The following is a 26,950-nucleotide window of genomic DNA, read 5'->3' as shown; positions in this document are numbered from 1 at the left end:
GTCGGGCAATTGGTTTTAGCAGAATATTCCTTTAAGAATGATCCCCTAAAGCAACCCAGCCAGCTAGATGAATGTAATCTCTGAATTCACCCCTTCCCCTGTAATCTCAGAACCACAGAAGGCAGTTGGGTCCAGCAACCCAGAGAAGCAGCGTAGTTTAGAGACAAAACTGGACTCGGTTCCAAGCAGACAGACTGGACTCGTTTGCAGGGGGTGTGGGCCAGCGGCCAGCACTCACTGGGGGTGGATCTTGTAGAGTGTGCCATCCATGCCCACCGTGGTCCGGAGCCGCACCAGCTTCTTGTTCTCCCGCAGGCGTGTTAGGATGGCTGCCAGGGCCGCTGCACAGAGATTGGCTGAGCGGAAGGAAACGATGGTGCAGACGTGCTGGACCGCGACGCAGTCGGCCTCTGAAGGCTCCAGGCCCAGATCCGTCAGGATCTCTCTTGTATTAGCCAGGCCTTCTTTATACCTAGCCAGGGGATAGGAATGAGAGGACCACACTTCTCCATCCCGTGGGAGTCCCCCTCAGAGAGCCAGCATTCCCACCTCCCAGGACTGTGAAAATAAACAGGCTGGCACATAGTCATGTGATAATAATGACGATTTCACCAGTGATCACGGCAGCCACTATTTATTGCACACTATGTGCCAGGTGCTTGTCTAAGGACTTGACATGTGTTAACTCAGCCCTCACAACAATCCTGGGGGGAGTACTGTCATTATCCTACTGCACAGAAGAGGGATCTGAGGCACAGACAGGGTAGGTAACCTGTCCACAGGCACAAAGCTGGTAAGTGCAAGGGGCAGGATTTGAACTCAGGCAGTTCGATTACAGAGTCCACCCCTTTAAGCATCCTGTGCTATACTGCCTTTGACAGAAACTCAGTCTCTGCCAAGCTCTGCATAAACACAGACTCTGGAAGTCAGATGTCACCCTGTTGAACTCAGAATTCAAGCTGATTGCAAAGCTCAGGGTAATGCCAGGGTTTCTAAGCCTGAGGAACAGGATCCTGGGTCGACTGGGGCCAGCCACCACCACCAGTCAGCTCCCCACTGCACACCTTTGTGTGAGCCCCCCAATCACCAAAGCCAAAGGCAAAGCCAGTCCCTGACAGCACCAGGTAGAGAAGGTTATTGCTACAGCAGGAATTCTTAACTTGGATTCCATGCTTGGGTTTTAACGGGTCCAAGGATGCCCTGATATTATAAGCAAAATGGCGTGCAAATGTGCATTTTGGGGGTAAAGGGTCCAGAACTTAAATCAGATTCTCAAAGGGGTCTTTGACCCTAAAAGAGTTATGTCACCGGGCTTCCCTGGTGGCGCAGTGGTTAAGAGTCCGCCTGCCGATGCAGGGGACACGGGTTTGTGCCCCGGTCCGGGAAGATCCCACATGCCGCGGAGCGGCTGGGCCCGTGAGCCGTGGCTGTTGGGCCTGCGCGTCCGGAGCCTGTGCTCCGCAACGGGAGAGGCCACAACAGTGAGAGGCCAGCACACCGCCAAAAAAAAAAAAAAAAAGTTACGTCACCACTTCAGTGAGGAAAAAGGTAACAAAACATGAGGAGGGTGCAGACCTCCGACAGCAGACTCCCTGGCTGCTGAAACCAACAAGAAGCCACATGTGAGGCATGGCAGGCATTGCTAATCCACCTGAAGCTGTGTCCAGGTATGAAATTGTCCTGTGAAGAAGGAAGATCTGGTTCCTTCTGTGCACCACCACCACGAGCACACCACTCCTTGGTTGCCCACCCTAACCCTCCACAGAGTCAAGATGGAAAGGACCCTGCCAGCAGCTTACTTCTCCATGGCAGCCACGTGCCGTGTTTCAATCTTGCCCTTAATGTGGAGAGCGGAGGATTTCTCGCCGCCAAACAGGAGGCCTGCCTTGGCCATCTTCAGCAAGATGAGCCTGACGAGTTCACCTAAGTACAGGCCGCTGATCATCTTCTCAAACCTACAATTTGGTGAACAGATCAGTGGCAGCAATGCCTTTGGTTATGCAGCATCCTTTCCCAAAGCCCATGAGCCACAGCCCACGGTTTGGAGCACGAGTAGTGGAAGGGCCTCTTTACAGGTCAGGAGGCCTCAGTCCCTGTCCCAGCTTGGGGTACCCTTGGGAGCCCACTCATCCCCTCTGAGCTACATTCTTCTCACCTGTAAAAGGCAAGGACTAAACTAGAGGAGACCGAAGATTCTTTCCTGATCACAAAGTGCTTGATTCCAAAAATCTTTATCTCAAATCACCCTTGGCCACGGGGGTGCCATTCTCATATTAGGCATAAGGAATCTCAACTTCAGAGACTTCACGTACTTTCCCAGGATCACCAACCACAGCACGACAAATCCAAATTTCAAATGTTTCCAACTCCTACACATGTTTCTGCCCAAGAGAGAAACATGCTGTGTCTGTAAGATGGGCTTGGATAGCTCCAGAGAGGTTCTACAATAATATGGATGAAATATCCCACGAGGCTACCTACACCTGGACTCTCAGTCTGCATACAACAAGCAATTACTTATTGTTTCCCAAGTAAACTATTAAATATAATTTTTATTCTGCAAACATAAGATACAAAATCAAGGGCAACCTGTTTCCTAATCAACTTTATCTATTTCATATAAAGTCTTAGAACATTGCAGAAACAAGACAATCAAAAGAAATCCAGGTTGGGTTTGGGGGAGTGGAATTTATTTTAAGTGAAGTGGATAGGATGAGGATGATAAAGTCCCCAAAAGGGCACCACTTCCTTGGGCTGTGGCTGCTCTGTGTCACCAGTGAAATGGGTGTGTGCTGGGGACCAGGTGCATCCAAAGCAGAAATTTGCTCCCCAGGTATGCACTTCTAGTGTTGAGTGGTTTCTAGGTGGTACTTAAAATATTTATTCACCAGGGCTTCTGGGGAAAATGGTTGATTTCAGGGCTGGGGCTGGGCAAGTGCATGGTGAGCCTAGAGCATCTTACTGTGCCAGAAAATAAGGAAGTACTTAAAGAGTGATGGAATCATGTCAAAAGGACACAGGGACTAGCTTGAAGGAGCTTCCACTGGCTAAATCTGAAAAGAATTTGAATATCAAAAGAAATATAATAGGAAGGAATTATAACCCATTAAATTAAAAAAGAATCCATATTAGTATAAGTAGATAAATGGAGGAGATAGGAAAGCTCTTACTTATAGTAGAATAACAACTAATAACCTACAGGGAATGATGGATCTAGAAATTCATCAATAGATGCTAAAACTAGAGAGTGAAAGTTTAATGAGAAACAGGATATTTACATAGTCTCAAGGTGTCTCTTCACCAGATACTTATTCATTATAGAGGGAATAATAATAACCTTATGGTGCAGAAACCTCTTTCATATCCCCTTAACCAAGTGATCTGAGTTAGCATCCCCAGTAATGGAACAAACAACATGTGCTTCCAGATCCGATGCCCAGGGGAGGACACACACCACTTGTGTGATAGTCCTGCCAAAAATACATCCCCTGAATCTAATCATGAGGAAACGTCAGACAAATCCAAGTTGAGGGACATTCTGTGAAATAAATGGCTTGCATGCTTGAAGATCATGAAAACCAAATAGATATTACAGAAGATTAAAGGAGGCTAAAGAGACACGCAGCAACATGTAATGTGTGATCCTGGACCTGGACCAGGACAATTTTTTTTTTATAAAGGACCTTAGTGGGGCAGCAGGTGAGTTTTGAATAAGATCTGTAAATGAGAGATTAGAACTGATTAAGTGTTAATTTCCTAATTTTGACAATTATACTTTAATTATATAAGAGAATGTAATTCTTTTCAGATAATACACTCTGAAGTATTTAGGGGTGAAGGGATATTATGTTTGCGATTTTAGTCTCAAATGTTCAGAAAAATAATTTTATATAGACATATGTGTATTTTATGTATATGTGTATTTTATGTGTCTGTGTATACACATATACACAGAGAGAGAATGTCACTATTAGGGAATTTGAGTGAAGGGGAATTTTATACTATTTTCACTACTTTTTTGTAAGTCTGAAATTATTTTTTAAAATTTTAAGCATTTTTTCATTCAACACTTTCTTTTTAAACAAACACTTAATGAACTGCAATAATGTGTAAGACCCTATGTGTAGAAAGGAAAGGAAAATCACAGGTGTAGCCGCCTTCAGGGGGCTCAGCATACAGGCAGAGCTGAGGCAGACCCTGAACACTTACACCACAGGTGAGTGTGGGATGAGAGCAGAGAAAGGCTCGGCAAGACCTGAGACTGAGACGGACTCACACCAGGTGCTGCATGATTAGGCCTCGGAGAAGGAGGGGGCGGGGCGGAAGGGAAACACAGATGAGGAGTGTGTGCTTCCTCAGGCTGCACTGGTTTGTTCTGTGGCCACTCACCCAAATGCGCCAAGAAAGCAGGACACCTAGTTCACAGCCGTATCTCCCCTCCCTCTGGACTGAATTCGAATCACTCAATTTCCTTGGCTTTCACTGTCCTCATCTGTCCAGTGAAACTGAAATACAAGCCTTGATTCATAAACTCCCTGTGATGGATAACGAGTCCCAGCTAAGAAGCCTCCCAGGTATACAGCATACCTGAGTAAGTGGACATTTACTGGTGCCGATGCCCAGATTACAGCGCAGGGTACTCACAGCTGCTTCCCGGGGTTCAGAGAGCCGAGGTCCAGCTCCTGGTCAAACTCGGTGCGGATGTCCTCCAGGGCCCCGTCGTCCCCGAAGGCCCCCCACTCGGTGTTGATGCACATCCTCCCTTCGTCGCCTTCCACCAGCTCGATGTTGCTCATGTCCTCCATGTAGCACGCGTTGGTGCCGGTGCCTGGACGAGGGATCAGGGAGAAAACAGACGTGAGGGCTCCCAGCTGGACAAAGACAGAGGGGACTCTCAACTGCCCAAGAGTCCTCTGAACGCATCACAAAGTGCTTTTGATCCACTCCGGGGGCTGGTTCTCGCTGAGGGAAGCAGCTTTTGGCCAGCTGGGGAGTTCATGAGGAATAAAGCTGACATGCCAAGCCTACACTTGTCAGGGTGTTAATGGTTTGCTGTTATCAATGGAGTCAATTGTGAAGAAGTCCCTGATGAATATGTATGAAAGCTGACAGTATATTTACTAAGAGGAGGATGAGTTAACCAAACTTCGTAAATATATTAAAAAAAAAATCACCAACCCACAGTCATATTTTTAATCCTTTCCCTATGCTACTTAGCTTCTTCTCTATTTGATACTAAAAATATTCCTTACTCATAGCCTGCCACAAATTGTTCCTAGCATAAGCTACATCCTTATCTTTGACAGTGATTAGCTATCACGTAAGAAAGCAACATGCCATTATTCAAACACAAACTCACTGCAAGGAAATACTTCAGACACTTGAGTAGTGGTGAGTGGCTGCAGATGGGCACAATCTGAAGCCAGTAGGTTTGGGACCTATTGGGATAATGGAAATGTGCTAATTGGATTGTGGTGATGGTTGCAAAACTCTATAAGTTCACTAAAAATCACTGAATTATACAACTAAATGAGAGGATTTTATGCCTCAGTAAAGCTTTTGTTTTTGGCCACATCGCGTGGCTTACGGGATCTTAGTTCCCCGACCAGGGATTGAACCCAGGTCCCCAGCAGTGGGAACATGGAGTCTTAACCACTGACTGCCAGGGAATTCCCCAATAAAGCTGTCTTAAAAAAATATATTTTTTAAAAGTATCTTCCCCTGGCTGATACTCTGGTGTCAGAATTTTAAAGCCAACATGAGAAATAAGAGATGTAGAGAATCAGAGTGTAATAGAATATTTGGAAAAAGCTTTTCTCAGAAAGGCACAGACACTGTTTAGGCATGGCACCCAATTGGCAGGTTACCAGACACAGTCACTAAGATGCACACAGTGGGCAGTAGCAGATGCCATGACAGACAAGCGCCAGGCCCACTCAGAGGTGTGGGGCTCCAGAAACAGGAAGTCAGATCAAGCCCCTCCGCTGTAGAGATCCTGCCCTTTGGGGAAGACAGGCTGAGGAGAGTGAGTTGGAAATTAAGGAAAAGCAATTCAGAAAACTTCCCCCAATAGTGGTAAAGGAAAAGGGAAGCTGCAGGGATGTTTGAGAACAGCCTATAAACCCGGTCCATTTGGCCTTACTGTCCCCTGCACAGCCTTCTCATGGACCCCTCCAGGAGAGCCCCTCCCAGCTCAGGTGTTGGGACCACCCACCAGACACCCCCGCTGCGCTGCGGCCTCCCTGGTCCAGGCCCACACGCAGCAACGAAGGCCCAACGCAGCCAAAAAATAAATAAATTTATAATTAAAAAATAAATAAAAATGCACACCCCACTTATCCATCCGCCACCCAAAGTCCTCCCGTGCCCTGTCTCCCCTGGGGTAAAAGCCAAAGACCTTCCAGTGACTGTGCTCCTAGGCCACCTGCCCAGTCCTGTCCACTCTCTCACGTGAAAGGCCTTCTACCCTCAGCCTCACTCGCTTTGATTCAGCCTTTTAGGGTTTCTCGAGCACCCCGGACTCATTCCCACCTCAGAGGCCACAGGGACTCTCTTCCTCACCAGCTCTGCTTTGCTCCCTCTTCCTCATCACTGAGGTCCCTGCTCGAATGTCACCTCTCAGCAAGGCCCAGCCTGACCACCGCACCACAGTCACTCTCAGTCACATCACCCTGCTTTATATTCCTTGTCATACTAACCACCACCTGAAATTATGTTACTTGTTTAGGCCTTTTCGATCTCTCACCCACCTCCGCGCTGAAAGCTTCACGAGTACAGGAACCTTTGGGACTCTCACCACTGAGAATCTGATGCAGAGCACGAGGCCCGGCACACAACGGGCACTCAGTAAACACTTGTTGAATGAATGCGTATATTAATTTTCCATCTCCCTATGTTGCTTCTTCTGAGTAGAAAGTGCCAATAACCTTCCCACAGCATTTACTCAGAGTTCCCCGAAACTAAGCCCCAAACCAACCCCTTTCACCCTCCTCCACAAAGGAAGTCAAATTGAGTTACCAATGATGACACCAACTTCACAGTAGGGATCATCATAGGCGCACGTCATCATGGTCCCCACGGTGTCATTGACCAAAGTCAGGATGTCCACATCTAAGTCCTGCTGGAACACAAGTCCCAGAGGGCATCAGTGGGTGGGAGGGAGGTGTTATCCGTTTATGTTTCCCCACAGAGGAAGCAAAAGCAGTGAAGGTGCCTGGTTGAGACAATCTCTAGATCCTGCCTTCTGGGTCTGCCTGTAAGGAATAAGGGCTTTGTCAAGCTTCGGGGGAGAGAAAGAGCAGCTGGGAGCTGAAGAGTGGAACTCATGCTCCTGCTCTGCGGGTGAAAGCCTCTGAGCCATGAAAATACGAGGGACCGATCACCAGGACTCCAGTCCATGTTTCAGGGACCCTGAGAAAAGCATGCTTATCCTAGGAGCAATAGTGTTTCCAGGAGAAAACACCGAAGTCCTTGCCCATGGGGACATTTGAACCAGCCTCAGCCAAGTCCCCTCCGTGGGCACCACCATGGGCTTCCCGTTCTACCAAGTCACCGCGGGTTATTACACCATGGTTCCACGAGGTCTGGGGGAGCATTTTAAAGTGAAATGAAAACAATAAGAGAAAAACAAAGGGTACAAAAGAACACGAGAGCAACTTTAAAGAGAAAAAAGACTGGAAGGGTATACATCAATATATTCCTCATGCTGTCACGGTAGCAAATCATTTGGGTTTATTTGTGTACTTCTCAGCTCTGCAAGGAGCACGTCTTGCTTTTATATTTTTATAGTTCTTTAAATGATCATAAAATGTATTCAACAAACAGAAATACTCAATGAGTAGAGAGTGGAAAGTGGGATCAAGAGCCAGACAGGAGAGAAAGTGACCTTTCAAGCCTCAGAGAGGAAAGGTGGCGGTTGGAACATCACACACAGCATCAGGTCTAACCAAGACCCCCGAGGGACAGCCGGGGAGGCCCCAGGGAAGCGCGGGTCACCCTTCAACAGTGATCGGAACACTCTCCACATGCCAAGGCTCACAGGTGGGTTTATCCAAATCAGCAGCATCTGTGCTACAGTGAGACCTTCCCTAAGATCAAATCCGTCTCTGATTCTCCTTCGAGGGCAGGCATGTAGGAGATAACCCTCCCCCACATCCTCCCCTCACCCCCGCAAGAGAAAGGGGCTAGGACTGGTTGACCTCCCCACGCGGAGGTGGATTCCTTACCTTGTGTTTTCTCATAGCATTGGTCAGAGAGCTCACTACGTCTGTGCCCTGAACTCCCCGCGCCTTAAACTTCTTTGTCCATGAAAGCAGGACACCCTGGGGGAAGATTTCAGATCCAGACAAAATAAGGAAGGCACTCAGTTCTGAAACTGCAGAAATTTCATGCTTAAAGTGTATCCCCCTGTGGCCTTCTCTTCTTTAAGCTGAATCACACCAATCCTTTCAACATTTCTCCAGAGGCCTTTTCTAATAATTTTGACATGTTTATTACTCTCATCTGAGCAGTTTAAAACATAATACATAGGGGCAGAAAGAACAACAGCAGCAGAGTCAGAACACTTAGATTCATAAGACATTGTCCCAGTCATTTAACCTCTCTGAGCCTCAGTTTACTCATCTGTAAAATGGAAACATCACTTCCCTGCCTCTGTCACACGACTGCTCTGATAGAAGTACCAGCATACGGTAGACGCATGATGTGTGCAGAATGCCTGGTTTGCCAGGTCCACAAAGCAGAACTGACGTGTTACCTTGTAAGACTCCCTCAGGGACTTCATTTCAACGTAGAAAAATAGTTCTCAATTTGCATTATCAATTTTCTGCTTACAACTGGTGTTTCTCGAGAGTTTCATGTCTAACATAGCAAATAATCACAGAATTTTTCAGACTGGAAGAGAACTTGGAGATTAAGAGACTTGCCCAAGGTCACATAGTCAAGAGGAGCTGAGCCCAAACTTACTGACTCCCTGACCATCCCCACCCCCTCAGTTTATGGATAAAGCAGCCAAGCTTTCGAGAGGAAGGAAGCTGTTCCAGGTGTCACAGCGAGTGAAGGACAGAGACCAACTGGAACATAGGTCTCTGACGCACCCTCCCAGTGACCAGGTTTTTCCCTGCACCACAGCGCTACCTAGTGGTAGCTCTAAATTCTGCCCTCATGGGCTATGGTAACATCCCTGCCCCACCAGACAGAGGAGTGAGAGATTGTAGGGTGGTGTCCCCCCAAAAAGGATGCTAGGGACAATGTGGGACCTGTTGGGGGGAGTATATATGGGGGAGTGGGGAATAAATGCATGTGATGTATTGTTAAATGAAAAAAGAGCTATACATACAACTACATATTTTTAAATTACACATACAGTATAACACCAGTATTTAATATAGATATGACTGGAAGGAAAACCCAACAATTCTAGTAGGGCGTATCTCTGAAGGTTGAGATTAGAGGAGATTTCTATTTTCTTCTTTAAACTTTTCAATTCCTACCCTCTTTCCTCTCTCTTCTTTTTCCTACCTTGAAAACGTATTACCATTTTATCATCAGAAACACACACACAAAGAAATTTCTCTTTGGCTAAGACTTTTCCGTTCCCTCACTTAAACAAACAAAACAACAGCAACAACAAACTCACATCCTGCTTTAATTCCAATGCCCTGATCTTTAATCATTTTTTAGTTTTACAAAGAATCCCCCTTAGCCATACTTCCTCATAAGAAGTCTTCCCCTTCCCACCTCCTTCTGCACTTACATGGCTGATCAGACTCCACCTTCTCCAAAGCCCTTATTTTCATGTCACAAATCTACATCGGCAGCAGAATCACGGTAACAGCTACGCCCGCTCTCGGTTATTATTACTAACGCATTTCATTGTGGCTGAACTTTTCTACTTTAGACTTCACTGAAAGGCAGCTTGGGAGGAAATTTTATAAAATGCAGGTAATTCAACTAGACTTTGAAGAGAAAAAGTTTTTCCCTTCCTCGATATAATCAAGCCACCCTTGCCTCGTTTAAATGTCCTCTGAAAACCCTCATTGGGATACAACACAAAATGGGTCAAAATGCTTTCAGGCACCTGCTGGCATTTTAAACAACATTCTAGACCTGTGTCTTTTTGGAAAGTCAGTGTGGTCAGGGAGTTTGTGAGCTTGGGCTGAGCCATTCTTGGCTGTGTGGCCTTGGGTAAGTCTCTTAACCTCTCTGAACTGCATTTTCTCAAATATAAAGTGGAAATAATTATATCTCCCTCATACGATTGCTTTGGGATTTAAATGAGGTTATACACATAAAGCGTTCATCAGAGTGCAAGACACAGCGTCAAAATCTGAGATACAGTCTATCATCATCACCATCATCATCATCATCTTCCTTCTTCCTGAGGTCTCTGCTCCTAAGCTCAAATAAGAGGTGTTTAACTTTGGTGAATTGAGGCCTGATTCCTGACTCCTCCCACTTCCCCTACTGACTCGGGGGAACTCTGCTCTTCCAGTCTGCAAACACAAGCGAAACTCCACCTGGCCTCTTCTAACATTCCCTGAAACCTTCTTCACACTATTTTTTTCTAATTCTTTCTCAAGAAAATAATTAAAAAGTAAACCTCAGCCCACCTCCCATATAGACAGATGATGGCAAATTCCCATTCAACGGAATCTAATAAATGATTGATTGCACCTTTCAATTGTCAGATAGTTATCAAATAGCTATTAAATATACGACATTGTGCTAGAGACCCTGGGGATGGAGAGGAAGAACAATATAAAATAGTGCCTGCCCTCCAGAAACATCTGTGGAATTGGAGGACAAGGTACAAAAGAATGAAGAGACAAGTTGTATAGGGACAATTGTCAAAACCTTGCAGCTACCATTGATCCACCAGGCACAGTGCTCAGCGCATTACAGATGCTTCGTCTAAGCTTCACCTCAGCCCAGCAAGTAGATATTATCCTTGTTTTACAGATAAGAAAACTAGGGACCCAAGAAGTTAAGTAACTTGCCCAGGGGACGCAACTTGTTCTGAGCCAGGATTCAAAGCCAGGTCTGTGGAACATGAAAACCCATTCCCTTTCCACTATCCCATTATCAATAAGCGGCTCAAGCCAACAATATCAAACACATCCCAAGTCAAGATGGTCCATGAATTGATTATGAGCTGGGTGTCATGACCAGTCTGTGCAGCAGGAGCTCACAGACCACCACCCCAGGCAGGAGTAGCCTGCGGAGACCTGACTTGTGACAATAACCCCCTGGCCCCAGAAAGCTCATTGTCCTTTTATATGGCCCCTTGTTTATTGTCACAGATTCACATAAGATCAGCTTTGCCTTCTCCCTGTTTACAAATTGAAAATCTGAGGCACACAGAGATGGATTACCGGAGACTCCAGCTGGCTAGTGGCACAGCTGAGACTATACATCCCAGGTGCTGGGTCTGTCCAGTAACACTGTCACTCCAGTGACCCCACCTCAGTCCTCCTCCTAAGTGCTCACTACAGAGGGAGACTCCCCAAGTCTTCCCTCTCTTATTCTAGTTAGCTGTGCCAATGCTTCTGAGAGTGGTCGCCAGACCAGCAGCATTCGTATCACCCGGTAACCTATTAGAAATACAAATCTAAGGCCCCACTGATTAAGAAACTCCTGCATGGGGCCCAGCGATCTGTGTTTAACAAACCCTCCAGGGATTCCGACGCAACCAAGGTCTGAGAACCACTGAGCTTGGTGGTGAAAACCATCTTGTTCCCTGTGCTGTGCCCCTAGGAAGTGTAAAATCAAGGCGGCCATGTTAGCATATTCCCTGCCTCACAATTCCACCTCACTGTTTAAAAAAAAAGAAAAAACAAACAAGAAAACTCCTGCTGATCTCTCCTGTTCCCAGCCTGACCCCTGCACGTGCCATTCCCCAGCCCCAAACCCAAATCCTATCCAACTCCTTCCCTCCCTTGCACCAGTCTTACCTCTTCTAATTTAGTCTGTTTGCAGGGAAAAGAAAAGGTTAGGCCAAGAGGTAATTTCTTCTGCATCAGCTCTTTGGTTTTCATGAAATCTGCCAGACAGTCAGCTATGTATTCAAACAGCTGCAGAGAAGAGAAAGCACAGGACACGGGGCTAAGGCACGGTCACCCAGGAACTTGATGCCAAGGCCTTCCCCCACCTTCACAGAGCCCCTGCCCTGCTACCTCTGTGCCATTCCCTCGGATAATTTCGTTGGGTGTTGGGTAGAACTGACTCTCCATCTGGACATTTCGTTTCCCCTCTTCGGAGACTTGCACCTTCAAGACTCGAAACTTAGATCCTCCAAGATCCAGGGAAAGAAACTCCCCGTTTTCTATTAGAAAACAAAGCCGAAAAAGTTATCATTTATTGAGGGTCTGCTAAATAGCAAGCTCTGTGTTCGAAGCTGGAACTGTAATAAATGTCACGAAGTCTCACAACCACCCCACGAGCCAGGTATCATTATGCCCACGCGCCAAGACTCCAGAAGTGTGGCCGTTGATTTGTGCCCTCCAAGGAGCAAAGCTGGGGTGCGACCCAAGTCTGCCTGCCTCTGCAGCCTCAGCCCTGCCCACTGGGCCATCCAGTAGGGAATAAACGCGTTCATCTGGAGAGGGCAAATGTGAACTCCCTTCACGCAGGTGGTGTTAGAAATGGGCCTTGACGGTGGAGCTTATTCTAGCCCACCCCAACCCCGGCAACAGGGAGGAGAGAGCTGATACTCCGGAAAACGGGCATACGGCAGAAAAGGCAGGGGGAGTGCAGGGAAGAGAAAGCAGCCCCAAACGAGCCTCAGTCTTATGGGCAGAGAGGAGACACTCCAGGAGGGAAAGGAGACAAGAACCAAATGCTGGTCCTTAAGGAGCAAGGCTGCTTAATATTTTGGGCCAGAGCCACCCCAAAAGGAGAAAATGTAACCTGACTGAGTCCAGTATAAGACAGATGCTATTAATAAAAAGGTGGAAATGACATATGTGTTGGGGTGAGGCAGCCCACCCTGATGACTTCAACTCAGATTCCAGCCAGAGTTCCTGCCTAGGACCCTGCCAGTATCTTCAGCATCAGCCACAGATATGGGATGGGAACTCATGTGTGCAAACCCTTGAACCAACAAGTCTTTGTATAGAATTATCTGTGCTGGAAAAGTGGCTGCATGTACCAGGCATGCTTCATGACATGTGGCCAAGGCACGTGTAAGTGAAACTCCATGACCACAAATCTGGTCACCCAAGTGGCCTTTCTTTGGTACCATGTGACCCTAAACACAGCTGCATGAATCTAAGGAACCAGCTGGCCATTCAGATTCACTCCTCGTGAAATGTGAAATAAAACATAGAGGGAAATTGCTAGTAGGTGGTAAAAACTGAAGTGGAAGCATCCCAAACATCAGAGGTAGGCTGGGTAGCCAAGGCGGCCACATGTATGTAGGCTGAAACCGTGGAGGAAAATTCCTAAGTTCCAGTTCCCTTGAAGCCTGACTGCACCACGGTTCCTGCCCTCAGATTCCCACAAGGTCCTGTGTGTCTCCCTTTTGGGTTTATGTGTCCTTGTACTACAAGCCTCCTTTCCTGACCTGCCTTGACTGGGTTTCTCTGTTCCTAGCAATCAAGGAACTAGCGGCAAGCCCTCCCAATGGCGTGGAGCACCGCTCTTCAAACTTTAATGTGCATGTAAGTCGCCCAAGAATTTTGTTAACATGCAGACTATGATTCAGTGGAGGTGGGGCCTGAGATTTTACACTTCTGAACAAGCTGCTGCTGCAGGTCCGTGGAACAAGGTTTAGAGTCCTCATTTATAGACCCAGCCAGCTGGATATTTTGCTTTTGTGGAGATTTCTGGAAAGCAAGACTCTTCATCTCCCTAGATCAGCCCTGAAAGGAACCTGATGGAGCCATTTATTCAGGGAGGGACTCCAAGGACCTAATCCTGTGCAACTTTATTAGCACTCATCATGTACCAAGCAAGAGCTGCTTTCACAGGTGTTATCACAGGTGTTGCACAGGAAAGAGGGTCGATCACATGATCCATGTAGGTATGAACATTTACTGAGCACTGACTTTGTGACAAGTGACATGCCAGGTGCTAGGGATGCAAAGACGAAAGACTGTGGGCCCCCTGGGAAGCCCATCAGAAATACAGGCAAGTAAATAAACCATTTCCACACAGTAGGGCACGTGCTCTGATTGTGGGAAGCACAGGGAGCAGTGTCTACTAAATCAGAGCAGGAGTCACCACCCCAGAGGAGGTGATACAGAGCTGAGTGATGAAGAAAGAGAGCGAGTCAGCCAGCCAGACAGAGGAGAGCAGGGGTCCAGGGAGAGGAGGCCAGGAGCAAAGGAATGAGATTGCCTGGGGTGGGAAAGGTCTGCGCTTCTGAGCGGGAGGGACGTGTGACAGAAATGAGACTGGCGGGCAGTCTCGGGTTAAATTAGGAAGGATTTGGAAAAGCCACCCCACCTCCAAGAAATCTGGGATTTATCAAGGTGAGGGGGAGCCACAGAAAGACTTTAAGAAAGATTTTAACCAAGACCTGGTTGAGATTTTGGGGAAACGCCTCTGACACCAACCAGGATAGATTGGAGGATTTTTTTTAAAAAAAAAACCATAATTATTATTATTTTTTTTTGAAGATGTTGGGGGTAGGAGTTTATTAATTTATTTATTTTATTTTTGCTGTGTTGGGTCTTCGTTTCTGTGCGAGGGCTTTCTCTAGTTGCGGCGAGCGGGGGCCACTCTTCATCGCGGTGCGCGGGCGCCTCACTATCGCGGCCTCTCTTGTTGCGGAGCACAGGCTCCAGACGCACAGGCTCAGTAGTTGTGGTTCACGGGCCTAGTTGCTCCGCGGCATGTGGGATCCTCCCAGACCAGAGCTCGAACCCGTGTCCCCTGCATTAGCAGGCAGATTCTCAACCACTGCGCCACCAGGGAAGCCCAGATTGGAGGATTTTAATAAAAACCACATGGTGTGATCCCTTCTGTAACTCTGACACAGAGAAAGGACTCATTGGACCCCAGGGAAAGGAGGACCTGCCTAGAAGAAGAGGGCAACAGCAGCAGGGGGGCCGTCAGGATCTTTACGGTGAGTATTAAGATCATTATGACTTCTCATCATGGGGCTGTAATGTACAGCTTGGTGACCATAGTTAATAATACTGTATTGCATATTGGAAAGTTGCTAAGAGCGATCTTAAAAGTTCTCATCACAGGAAAAATAAATTTGTAACCGTGTGTGTTGATGGATGTAACTCGACTTTCTGTTGCGATCTTTTCGTAATCTATACAAATACTGATCAGTATGTTGTACACCTGAAACTAATGTTATACGTCAATTATGTCGCAATTTTAAAAAATAAAAAGAACACTAATTTAAAAAAAAAGAAATGATCTTTCAAGAAGGTGAGGTTTCCTTGAGAATCCACCAGCTGTAGATGATACTCCAGTGATCTTTCAGTGGCTCCAGGCAGCCGTGGACACCAGGGGTTTCCTTCTCCTAAGCCATTGCCAGGGCTTGTGCTCCTTCCCCACTCCCTAGCGCAGCATCTCCCAAAGGCGCAGGAGGACTGAACGTGTATATTCCTGGAGATTCACCATCTCCAGGGGGAGAGGTCCAAGAAGCCATATGTTTAGGAATCGTCCCAGGTGAGTCTTATGTTCAGGCAAGTGCGGGACCCCTGTCCTAATGCAGACCCCTGGGCCCATCAGCTGACAACACTGGGGCTCCTGGGCTCAACTTGCAAGGCTCACCCTCCAGGAGGCCTAGGAGGCTGCCTGGAGACACAGGCCAAGAAGAGAGGCAGCTGGGGTGGGGCCTGAAGAACCACTGTCACCTTCAAATCACAAGATGGGCACTTCCTGTCCCCCTTCCCTTGTGACTGGTAGAAGAGAAGGCACAAACAATAACCATGCTTTTAAGGCACTCGTAAGAACAGTCAACTACTGCTCCCTGACTGACAGGCTGCGAGGTAACTAAGGCTCAATCAGGTTACCCCCTCTCAGGGAGGTTCAGATGAAAGAGGGGAAACTAGAGAGTAGGCAAACTCAAAAGGATTTCTCTGGAAATTGAATACATTTCTGAAATGGAGGCCCCAAGAGATTAGGATGTAATTATGAAATCATACCACCAGCTCCCAGGAGCTCTGTAGGACTTGGGACATTTTGAATAGTTGACAGCATTCCTTCCACATGACCTCATCTGATCCTAACGACCCTACAAGTTGGTGGGACAAACTGGCCACGTCCCTTTTACTAATGAGGACAGGAGTACAGTGGTTCTGGGACTTAACAAGGTCGCCTGGCTCCACAGGGACTCGGGGCCCAGGGACCTCACTGCAGCAGGATCACTGGTGAGATTTATTGTGTGATGAGAGGCTCTAAGGAGACAGTGAAGAAAGGAGGTGGTGTCTCCTGGCCTGAGGAGGACGCAATTTCTAAAACTTGGTCAGTTTCACTTCCAAACCTTCCTGAAGCAGCCAGGGTCGGGAAGGCACACCTGGCCAGTAGCCTCACACCATCAAAGGCCACTTTCCCTTGCTTCTGGGGACACACCTCTACAAGAGGAACCAAATCACCAAAAGCCAGGAGGACTCTGACCTGGGGCTCCCTCCCTCACACACCTCATGATTCAGGTACTTCCTCGGAATGCCCCAGATGATCTATCAAGGACAGAGTCCCCGCAGCATTCTCAAAGAGCAGTGTCAGACCTCAGCAGAGATTTCAAAGCAGGACTGTCTCTCTCCACAGCCTGTGTTCCTCCATGGTGGTACACTGCCCACCATACAACCGCCACCAGCAAGGGAACGGGTCTTTCCCATCACAGTTCCCAGTTCTCAAACGGCAGAGCCAAGCTACTTGGGGCCAGGCATTGGCCCAGAGGGGCCCAAAGCCCGCTAATCCGATCAACGGTCCCTGCTCCTTCAAGAGCCCCAAAGCCCCTGCTGGAGCTTGGTTGCAGAACTGGGGCCCTGACACTGAGGAAGCCCCATGGTCCTCACTGCACTCATCTGACCTGAGGATAAGAGTTACACCATGGGGTTCTTACAGGGATTGTACGAGACAGTGAGACCCTAGCACTGCATGACCATAATAGGTGCCTGGTAGATACCAGTTCCTTTCCCTCCTACGGCTTTACCCAGAGGTTGAGAGTGAAGGAGTTTGATGGGGCCTCACAGATTCCCTCTAGAGGTCTCTAGGCTCTGGTAAGCAAAATAATGGCTCCCCCAAGATGTTTACACTGTAATCCCCAGATCCTATGGCTATGTTAGGTTATGTAACAAGGGGGAATTAAGGTTGCAGATAGAATCAGAATTGCTCATGAGTTGACCTTGAGGTTGGGAGATTATGCTGGATTATCTGAGTGGGCCTAATGTAATCACAGGGTTTTTAAATGTGGAAGAGGGAGGCCGAAGGGTCAGAGTCAGAGATTTGAAAATGCTATACTGGGGCTTGAAGATGGAAAGGGGCACGAGTCAAGGAACGCAGGTGGCCTCTAGAAGCTGGAAAAGGCAAGCAGACAGCTTCTTCCCCAGAGCCTCCAGAAGGAATGCAGCTCTGCCAACACCTAGATTGTAGCCCAGGGAGACCCACTGCAAACTTCTGACCTCCAGAGCTGTAAGAAAATTAATTTGCGTTGTTTAAAGCTGCTAAGTTTGTGCTAACTTATTACAGCAGCAGTAGAAAGCACATGTTACAGATAGAAAAATTGAGGCTAAACATTTTGCCAAAGGTCACTGAGATATGACAGAGCTGGGCCTAGAACCTAGGTTTCTTCAATTATTATTTAATATTTTTGCCACTACGTCATACTATCTTCCACCACTTCCTCTCTATAGCCTAGAATCTAGATACCTAGGAGTGAAATGCCATTTACTATGCATTCTACAAATATTTCAGGCCTAGTATGCATCAAGCACTACGCAGCGCTCAGAGCGCTGTGGTGAAGAAGACACAGACCCTGCCCTCAGGGAGTGATGGTCCCGTGGGGAGACTCTCATACACAGCAGGCTGACAGGCGCTCTGACAAGAACCTAATCCAGCATGGGGATGCTTCCCAGATGGAGGCAGTAACCTCTACACTGAGATGGAAAAGCCAAACTGGTGTCCGTAAGGGGAAGAGTGTTGGGATTCTCCAACAGGAGAGGGAACAGAGTGTGTAGGGCTAAGGCAGGCAGGGAAGAAACAAGGTGCATTTGAACTTTGGCTCAAAACTTTTGGTACTGGGCTTCCCTGATGGCGCAGTGGTTGAGAATCTGCCTGCCAATGCAGGGGACACGGGTTCGAGCCCTGGTCTGGGAAGATCCCACATGCCACGGAGCAACTGGGCCCGTGAGCCACAATTACTGAGCCTGCGCGTCTGGAGCCTATGCTCCGCAACAAGAGAGGCCACGATAGTGAGAAGCCCGCGCACCGCGATGAAGAGTGGCCCCCGCTTGCCACAACTAGAGAAAGCCCTCGCACGGAAATGAAGACCCAACACAGCCATAAATAAATAAATAAAGCAAACTGTCCACAAGTAAAAATAAATAAACACTATTATAAAAAAAAAAAAAAAAAACTTTTGGTACTGAGCATGACTGAAGCATAGAGAGTCAGTGGGGTGGGGGGATGTGGAGAGAGGGCGGGAGAGGTAAGCCAGGGAACAGAAGCAAACTTCAGTTACCCATCAGCCAAGAGGGAACCAGGGGGATCAGGGTACCTGGCAGCCCCCAGCTCCACTCACCTGAGCCATCTGGAATGGCCCTGACAAAGGTGGGCAGCATCTTCACCGACGCTGTGGGGTTGGTGTCCTTCCCCAGGCCCTTCTGCATTTCAGCCTGGAACCGAGCCATGATGTCCAAAAGGGTCTCATCGGAGAGCCGCATGTGATACAGGAACCTGTCCACCTGGAACAGAGAGCATAGTGATCAGGGTTGGCTGCTGGGGACACCTGTCCACCATTCAGGCTGTAAATTCCCACTCCAGGCATGAAGCTGCCTTCCTGACTCGGGACAGCTTCTCCATGTGGATTCCCTAAGGCCCCTTGCCTGACCACTCATCAAGCTGGGGAGTTAGAACAGAATGGAATGGAAAGCCAGGGAGGTGGGGACTTATTCCTCTGAAAAACAAGCTCTGAGGAAAAAATGATTCCCCCATTTCTCTGATGGGACAATGGAGGGGCAAAAATGAAGGAGGATTCAATTTCTAATTCCCGGTTCAAGGCCCTCACCGTTGTCCTACTGCCTCTCTTCTGGAAAAGACTAGCTATAGCTTGAACCTCAAATTCCTAAACATGGAACCTTTCTTTTGTGCAATGGTAACAATATACATTCACACGTTTCCCCTTGTTTATGGGCCGCTAGGAAGAGCAGAGCTAAATTCAGTTTCCAAGTGCAACCTCTAAAGTCCAGTGCTTTAAACTTCCATTTTGTTTTTAACTGAGGTTGTTTTAACTAAGATGAAGTTTAATTTTTAAAGCCAGATCAGATTGCTATTGGAAACGAGAGCATGTCACTCAAGTAACCAGAAAACTGGGACAAAGGACCACTACCCCCGTGGAGGGAAGATATAAAAATTACTATTGCTGTGCACAGTCCATCTGAGGGCAGTAAGTCACATCATATTACCTTCCTCCCCGTGCTAACGCTAATCACTTGGTGGTGGCAGCCTAGATTCCCAGGGCTCGCTGGGATGGAGTACCAGGAGGAGGGACAGCGGCACAGGTGCCCTGTATTGCCACCCTGCTTTATCTACTGAACAGCCTCTCTATTCATCCAGGTCACAAGGAGGCTTCATCTTGGCACATTCCTGCAGGAACTTCTCTCCCACACTTTTATCTAAGGCTAAGAACATTTGTTGCAGTATACAAAGTGCTTTCATGTATGTCACCTCATCTAACCTCCAAGACATCCATTGGAGGCAGTCAGGTAAGGCCAAATTATTGCTCCTAATTGAGAGATGGGGAGACTCCAAGGCTCAGAGCCATTAAGCAGCATTAGGAGAGCCACAGGTAAGTGGCAGCCCTGGGACTCTAATGCAGTCTCCATATTCCTCGCTCCATGGCCTGGTTTTGCTTCACAGCTTTGTGCAGGACCCACAAGCCCCACAGACAAGTTATACCAAAGTCCAGGGGTCACATGACCTTTATCATAAGACAGGTATGCAGTCATCAGCCAGCCCTAGAGGGCAGGCATCCCAGTTCAGTCCAGGGCCAGTATGGAGTCCTAAGCCAGTGAAGTGGTCCATGACTCCAGGGGCTTGGGGGCCCAGCGAGAGGCCAGAAAACCATCAGAGAGCCACTAACAAGAGGACAATTGGGCTTTCAGCATATTTGAGAAGATAGGATGGAATCAGGTCATGCTTCATTAAGGGCTTTCTGTTCACCCCTAGTCTGTTTATGACTAATTGGTTGGCACAGCAACACACAAGGAGAAAACCGACAGAAGGGACATGACCCAAGTAATTGGGGTTTGGGGAAGGGTGAGATGTACTACACGGAACCTAAACTTGCTTCTTTATCACCCCAAGGCCCTTCAGACAGTGCCCCTGAACGGACTGCTCATTTCTGCTCAGCCCCAGAGTATAAAGACCTCCTCCAGGTAACCCTACAGCATCATCCTTTGTATGTAAGTAGTGGTTTTGAGGCCCTTTGGGGTAGTTTGCCAGCTGAAGTTTAACAGTCATTCAGGACTTTGGGTTACTACTCCTGCTCTTTCAGTAAGTTAAAGTTACCACAGACAAATGTCAACTTAGCGTCAGTTTCTTGTTTATTCTTTGTATCTTCCACAGCACCTGGTACAGTAGTTAGAAGGGAAGAATGAAACATATGCTGGGACAAAAAGGCTGTATTTTAAATCCAAACAGGTGATTTGAGGCCTGTATAAGCAGGGCCACACGTTGCAGGCACCAAGGGAGGGTACTTGAGTTCAGAAAGCCAAGCCCACTCTTGGAGTGACTCACAAACCACGTGACACCAGATATCTTCTAAACAAAAGAGCCAACAAGCATCACATTTAACATATGAAGAGCAAATTCAAAACTGCAGGCTCAGAGCTGCTGAATTACAGGATGTGGGAGCCCAAAGGGACTTTACAGATCACTTAGTCCAAAGATCCTGTATTATGAATCCAGAGTCATAAAATGGTTCAACTCTTGAACCCAGTGATGTCACTTCTGGAAATCTATCCTTAGGAAACAATCCCAAATATGGAGAACATTAAATACACACCAATGTTTATCATAGCAATATTTTATTTGTTAAAAAAATGTTTATGAAAGTGGCTGAATGTCCAACAAGAGGGAAAAGGTTAAATTATGGCATATCCAACTTGACTGAATTTTAGGAAGATAATTATGGAGAAATGTACTTGAGTGGCTACGTTTTAACAGTAAGTGAACTATACAGATCCACAGTGGTAAACACAATATAACTGTAAAAACATCCACTGTGAAAAAAGACAACAAGGGCTTCCACGTGGCAAACGTGACAGTGTCTGTGAGAAGGGTGGGATTAAAGGTAACATTTCCACTTTTCGTAATGTTGACTTACTAAACTGTAAAAAGTACACAGGGAAAAACCTAACCAGTTCTTCTCTTATGAATGAACAATCTGCAGGTCAGTGACCAGACCCAGTCCAATGTTATCAATAGGTCAAATAATGTCACTACATCGAATTGGAAAAGATCTCCTCTCCTCTCCCCTCCCCCCCTTTCCTTCCCCTCCCCCCTTCCTTTCTTTTTCTTTCTCTGTCTTCCTTCTTTCCTTCCTTTCTCTTTCTCTTCCTTCTTTCCTTCCTTCCTTCTTCCTTCCCCTTCCTTCCTGTTTTGTTTTGGTTTAGTTTTAATGTTCGTATAAGGAAATTTTTAAAAATCGTTCCAGGGTCTGAATAGTAAGCCTCGGAGGCAAGTAGCACCCAGCATCTTGACAACTCTAGAAGCAGGAAGCACAGAAACTATGGAGGGGACTGGCTACCTGACCGGGACAGAGGAAGAGCCCGTGCCTTTTGAACAGGTGTGTTGTCACCACGAGGAGAAGCGAACGAGTTGGTGTTCTCAGAACCTATGACTCAACGCAGCAACTCATAAACTGGCCACCCTTGCTACCCCAGACACCTGCTGGCTCACTCATCAAGGTGGCTGGAAAGTGCTCCTGACTATCCCTGCTCAGCTCACGCTTAGCTATCTTGCCTTCCCCTGGGAGAGAGAAAGGGGTCAACTCCAGGCCTTGACAAACGCTGACCCTCCTCCCAGAAGGACCTGGAACAGATCAGTGGAGGCTGCAATCCCACCTCCTGGGCCTGCACCTGGGCTTGTGGACAAACATGTCTAGCCTGATTCTTGGGTGTAACTAAAGGTTAACCACCACAAAGGGGCCCAAGGAAACGAAACTAATTTGTTAGAACTAGAGGTATAAAGGTCCAAAGACTCCCCTTCAGGGCTGGAGAGACACCATGCAGGTTACATCTTTACTAAGAGGTTGTAACAGAAAATGAATTCTTAAGCAGTACTGTAGGACTTTTCCACCTCCTTAAGAAGCTAGTAGAGAGCTCTCTGAATCTAATCAATAAATGAAAATTAAGATAACTGATTGATTTACAATATTTTAAGATTTGCTATAACCTGCAACCCAACTCCCTAATGAACAGAATGTAGTGGGAGGTTATCCCACCCAGCACAGGAGGGCTGTCAGGTGCCATGCTTTCTTTCTTTCAGTTTGAAAAGCCAGGAGGCATCATGATACAATGGAAAGAATGCTGAAGGAGGATTCAGAGGTTTGGGTTTAATCCTCACTCCACTTTAAATACCTGGGTAATCTTGACTAAATCCACCTGCTGGGAGGACTTCTGTTATCTATAAATTGAGAGATGCTCGTGCCCAGAGCCCTGCCACTGGCAGCTGGTGTGGGTAGAGGGGCAGGCTGGGCTCATTCTAGGCTGCCAGGAGAGAATGCTGGTGGCTGGCCCCCATTTGAGCCTTGGCAACTTTTAACCAGCCGACCTTGGAATCAATTTTGTAGACAGGTTTCTTGTGCAAAGTGGCAAAATAATGCACATCATTAAGAGCACACCACTGGCCGACAGCACGTGCCAACAATATATATTTTGAATATTGTACGTAAAAACTCACACCCCTCTTGGTATCCGTATTTATATCCTTCCAAGCATGTGAAGAATCATGTGAATTACTTTAATGAGTTCTCAAATTTTCTTTAAAAATGACTCTTCTTTGTAGCCTTTCCCCCAAACATTCCTCACATCAAACACAATTGTCTTCAAGCTTTCTAAAGACTTTCTCCTCATCCGCTTCCCGTCTGGTATCTGAAGTCCGAGTGAAATTGAAGGCTCAGGACAGTATGCAATGTGCAGCCCATGGGAGATTTACTTCCTCTTCCCCTTCTGTGAGTTTTTACTGCCTCTCTGCACCCTGTACCTTTTCTAATAAGCTCTCTTAAATCTCTTTACATGTAGGCACGGGATCAATTAACTCTGTCAGGGAAGACTGGACCAGATATCTCGCAGCTCTGTGAGTCCTTACCTTCTTGATCTGGTCCTCCTTCAGCTTGGTGAAGTAAAATGCCATCAAGTGTACCGCAAACATTCTCCCCAAGTTTGGTTTCTCCTGAGGTGAGCAGGTATTTCCGTGCAGCGTTCACTCCCACGTCTCTGGAGCGCTGCCCACTTCCAGTCCAGGCTGGATCCCTCGGGGGAACTAGGTGCTACAGATTAAATACTTCCAGGCTGCTTAGTTCAACGATTAAACTTTGCCCCCTGTCTCTGGTCCCTCCCTCCAGCACACACTTGATTGTCTAATAGGAGGCTCAGGATTGTAGCTGAGGGTTGGTGGAGGGTAGGCAGGGGACGGGTTGCTTGACTCTTTTGAGAATTGGGTCCCACAAAATCTCGTTGCTAAGCAACACTCTCAAGCTAATGTCCCACCAAGCCCACTCAGCCGAGGAAAATCTTCTGAGAAGTTGGGCGTTAAACAAAGCCAACTCTCAACCAGCTGAGCTGCTCTGCAAACGTCTAGTCTCAGGCTTTTCTCTTTAGTCCTTTTCTTCTCAGCACAGGAATATAACTCCTAACTCTCTGCTCCTCAAGGGCACTATCTTAATTAAGACTAAGTATTGCCCTGGTCAGAGAGGTTTCAAGAATGTTGGGGCAGGGCTTCCCTGGTGGCGCAGTGGTTGAGAGTCCGCCTGCCGATGCAGGGGACATGGGTTCGTGCCCCGGTCCGGGAAGATCCCACATGCCGCGGAGCGGCTGGGCCCGTGAGCCATGGCCGCTGAACCTGCGCGTCCGGAGACTGTGCTCCGCAACGGGAGAGGCCACAACAGTGAGAGGCCCGCATACCGCCCCCCCCCAAAAAAAAGAATGTTGGGGCAAACTCCTTAATTTGTGACCAATCAAATGTCTTAGCTTACAGCCATTGGTAATGGAAAAAAAATCAATAAAGGTTTATCTATTCACAGTGGTAAGCCAGAAAACCTTGATATCCCAGCTAATGAACCAGAAAAAAATTATCCATGAGAAAGAATGAATTCACCCGTACTCACTGGGAAGCTGCTGCTGGAGAGAAAAACTGAAGTCACAGACGGGAAATGTCTCAGACCACCAGGATATTTGGTTCACTCACTTATCTCCCTCCATCATACTTGATGTGAGAAGGACCCAGAAAGGGGTCAATGTATGGGTACAACAGACTTTGCACTCTTCCCGCAGTCATTGGTCAGCTGAAGAAATCAACAACAACAACGATGCTGTTAACAACAGCTGCTAACGTGGATGGAGCACTTACTATTTCCATTTTATAAATGAGAAAATTGAGGCCCAGAAAGGTTAATTTGCTCAAAATCACAAAGCCTGTAAATAGTACAGTGAGGAATGAAACCCAGGAGTTTCATTTCAGTGCCCAGCTCTTAAACAATACATAGTATTGCCTTTCTTCCTTTTCCATGCAATAGATACTCAGTTAATAGCTACTACTAGCAGCAGCATTCTGTGGGGTTATTGTCAAGAATTCCAACCCAGTTAACCCTTGAACGACACAGGTTTGAACTGCATGGGTCCACTTACATAAGGATTCTTTTCAGTAGTAAATAATACAGTACTACATGATCCAGGGTTGGTTGAATCTGCCTGTAGATGTGGAATCACAGATATGGGGGAACCACTTGTACAGAGGGCCGGCTATTAATTATAAGTAAATTTTTGACTGTGTGGAAGGTCCAGCGTCCCTAACCTCTGAGTTGTTCAAGGGTCAATAGTACTTGGAAAACTAAACACACAGATATCACTTCAATAGGATCTTCCCAGTGGGGGAAAATGAAGAAATTCCTGACCATAACATCCCAAATACTAATCAAATGCTTACTAAAATTAGCAACTGATCTGATGTTAATGAAGGTCAGCTGGGCACCCCAGTGTCTCTCTGCTCCTATAGGCACCTGCGCTACAATACAAACGGAAAAAAAAATGACTTTTCCTGGTCAACTTGGCGGCCTCGGCTTTGTTTGCTTTGCAACTGCATAGTCTCATTTATCAAGACAATTGCCAGACAATTGCCTGGCGAGAACCTTCAACAGCTGCCTCTTCAGGAGCCACTGATTCTCCAATCAGTGCTCTTTATCCATCCATCATGTGGATGAGCCACTGGAAGTCTAGCCTAAGCCCAGGGTGTTTGATTAAAACTACTCAGATGCTTTTCTCAGACTGATATAAAACCGTCTCCCAGAATGAGAAACACTATCCTTTTCAGTGTGTTTACCCCTCAGACTATGAACTCTTCTAGCTCCTTTACTTTGTCGTTTCTACAAACAAGCAAAGGCTAATCTTTAGTTGTTGACACTATTCAATTCCCCATGTGGAACTGGTATTCTGAAACAGACGTGCCGTCCCAGAGTCTGCACTGGATAACATCCTGGGCAGGTCACCCGCCTACAGGTGATAACAATATTGTCTTAATTCCTTCATTTAAAAAGTAACCTCAGGTGCAGTACGGCACCAAGGTCATTGACTTATTCAACATAGGGATAAGGGGTTACAATGGCTCATGGACAAAAGGACACAAAGTTATAACCAAAGATCTCTGCAATCTAGTGGTTGCTTTTATGTGCCAGATAGGCAGCTTTGGGGATTTTAATTAGGCAAATGACACCAGAGGATTTTCAGCTATTACATCATTCCATTTTTTAATCTAAGCACATTAGCATCTACATTCCAGGTCTGAGCTAGCTGACTAAACCAAGAAGCTTAATGATTATAAAAATCACATGTATTTGAAGTCATCTAGCTCAGCCCCCTCACTTTATTAAGACAAAATAATTAGATTATTTTACCATTCCTCATCTGATTATTTCAGTTCAACCACTGGAATTTTTCACCCTTATTAAAGCTCTACGTAGCTATTCAACGATATACAAGTCTTATAAGCACTTAGATTTTGCTTAAGAACATCATTTGAGGGTTAGCGCTGCTAAGTGACATTTTAGTTAAAACGTATTACCTGCCTGGCCCAAACCGTCCATGTAAGAAGGAACTCTCTCACATCTATACACATTTCTGTTTCCACAGAGCTGGCCCTTATGGGAAGACCTAAAGACAATATCTGCTTTCCTTTTGGTATTGAGCACAGTAGGAGGACAAGAAGTGCAACACAATTTACCTATTATTTAGTAATCACTTGTATTGATATAATGTTTACTAGGTGTTTTACAATATTAATTCCCACCACAACTATCATTCTCTCCATTTTACAGATAGAGAAACTGAGGCAAAGATCCCAAGTGGTACATGGTAGTATAGATATTTGAATGCAGGCAGTGTGGCTTCAGAGTCCATGCTTACCCACTGTGCTACACTGGCTCTCATTAACCTGGAAGCAAAGCACAGGGGAAATACAGGACCTAAGCTAGGGAAACCTAAGCTAGAGAAATACAGGACCTAAGCCCAGTGGAAAGTGCACAGGCCCTGACTTCCCACTTTGGCTCTGCCCT

At 46.8% G+C, this 26,950-nt stretch overlaps 1 protein-coding gene across 1 annotated transcript in view; it reads right to left on the bottom strand.

Annotated features, from left to right (window-relative positions):
• HKDC1 (hexokinase domain containing 1) overlaps window positions 1-25,582 on the bottom strand; it is a 43,068-nt gene extending 17,486 nt beyond the window's left edge. The window contains exons 1-11 of the mRNA XM_082674179.1: window positions 25,330-25,582; window positions 24,512-24,688; window positions 23,494-23,657; window positions 18,704-18,866; window positions 12,174-12,322; window positions 11,952-12,071; window positions 8,226-8,321; window positions 7,018-7,117; window positions 4,645-4,828; window positions 1,800-1,955; window positions 239-472 (exon numbers count right to left, since the gene is read on the bottom strand). Coding sequence (XP_082530305.1) covers window positions 239-472; window positions 1,800-1,955; window positions 4,645-4,828; window positions 7,018-7,117; window positions 8,226-8,321; window positions 11,952-12,071; window positions 12,174-12,322; window positions 18,704-18,866; window positions 23,494-23,556 — 1,265 coding nt within the window. The 5' untranslated portion in view covers window positions 23,557-23,657; window positions 24,512-24,688; window positions 25,330-25,582. The remainder of the gene's footprint in view (window positions 1-238; window positions 473-1,799; window positions 1,956-4,644; window positions 4,829-7,017; window positions 7,118-8,225; window positions 8,322-11,951; window positions 12,072-12,173; window positions 12,323-18,703; window positions 18,867-23,493; window positions 23,658-24,511; window positions 24,689-25,329) is intronic.
• Window positions 25,583-26,950: the final 1,368 nt, after the last annotated feature.

Source organism: Grampus griseus (genome assembly GCF_964374135.1).
Source record: "Grampus griseus genome assembly, chromosome: 16".
Classification (NCBI taxonomy): domain Eukaryota; kingdom Metazoa; phylum Chordata; class Mammalia; order Artiodactyla; family Delphinidae; genus Grampus; species Grampus griseus.
This window is presented reverse-complemented; position numbering and strand designations above follow the sequence as displayed.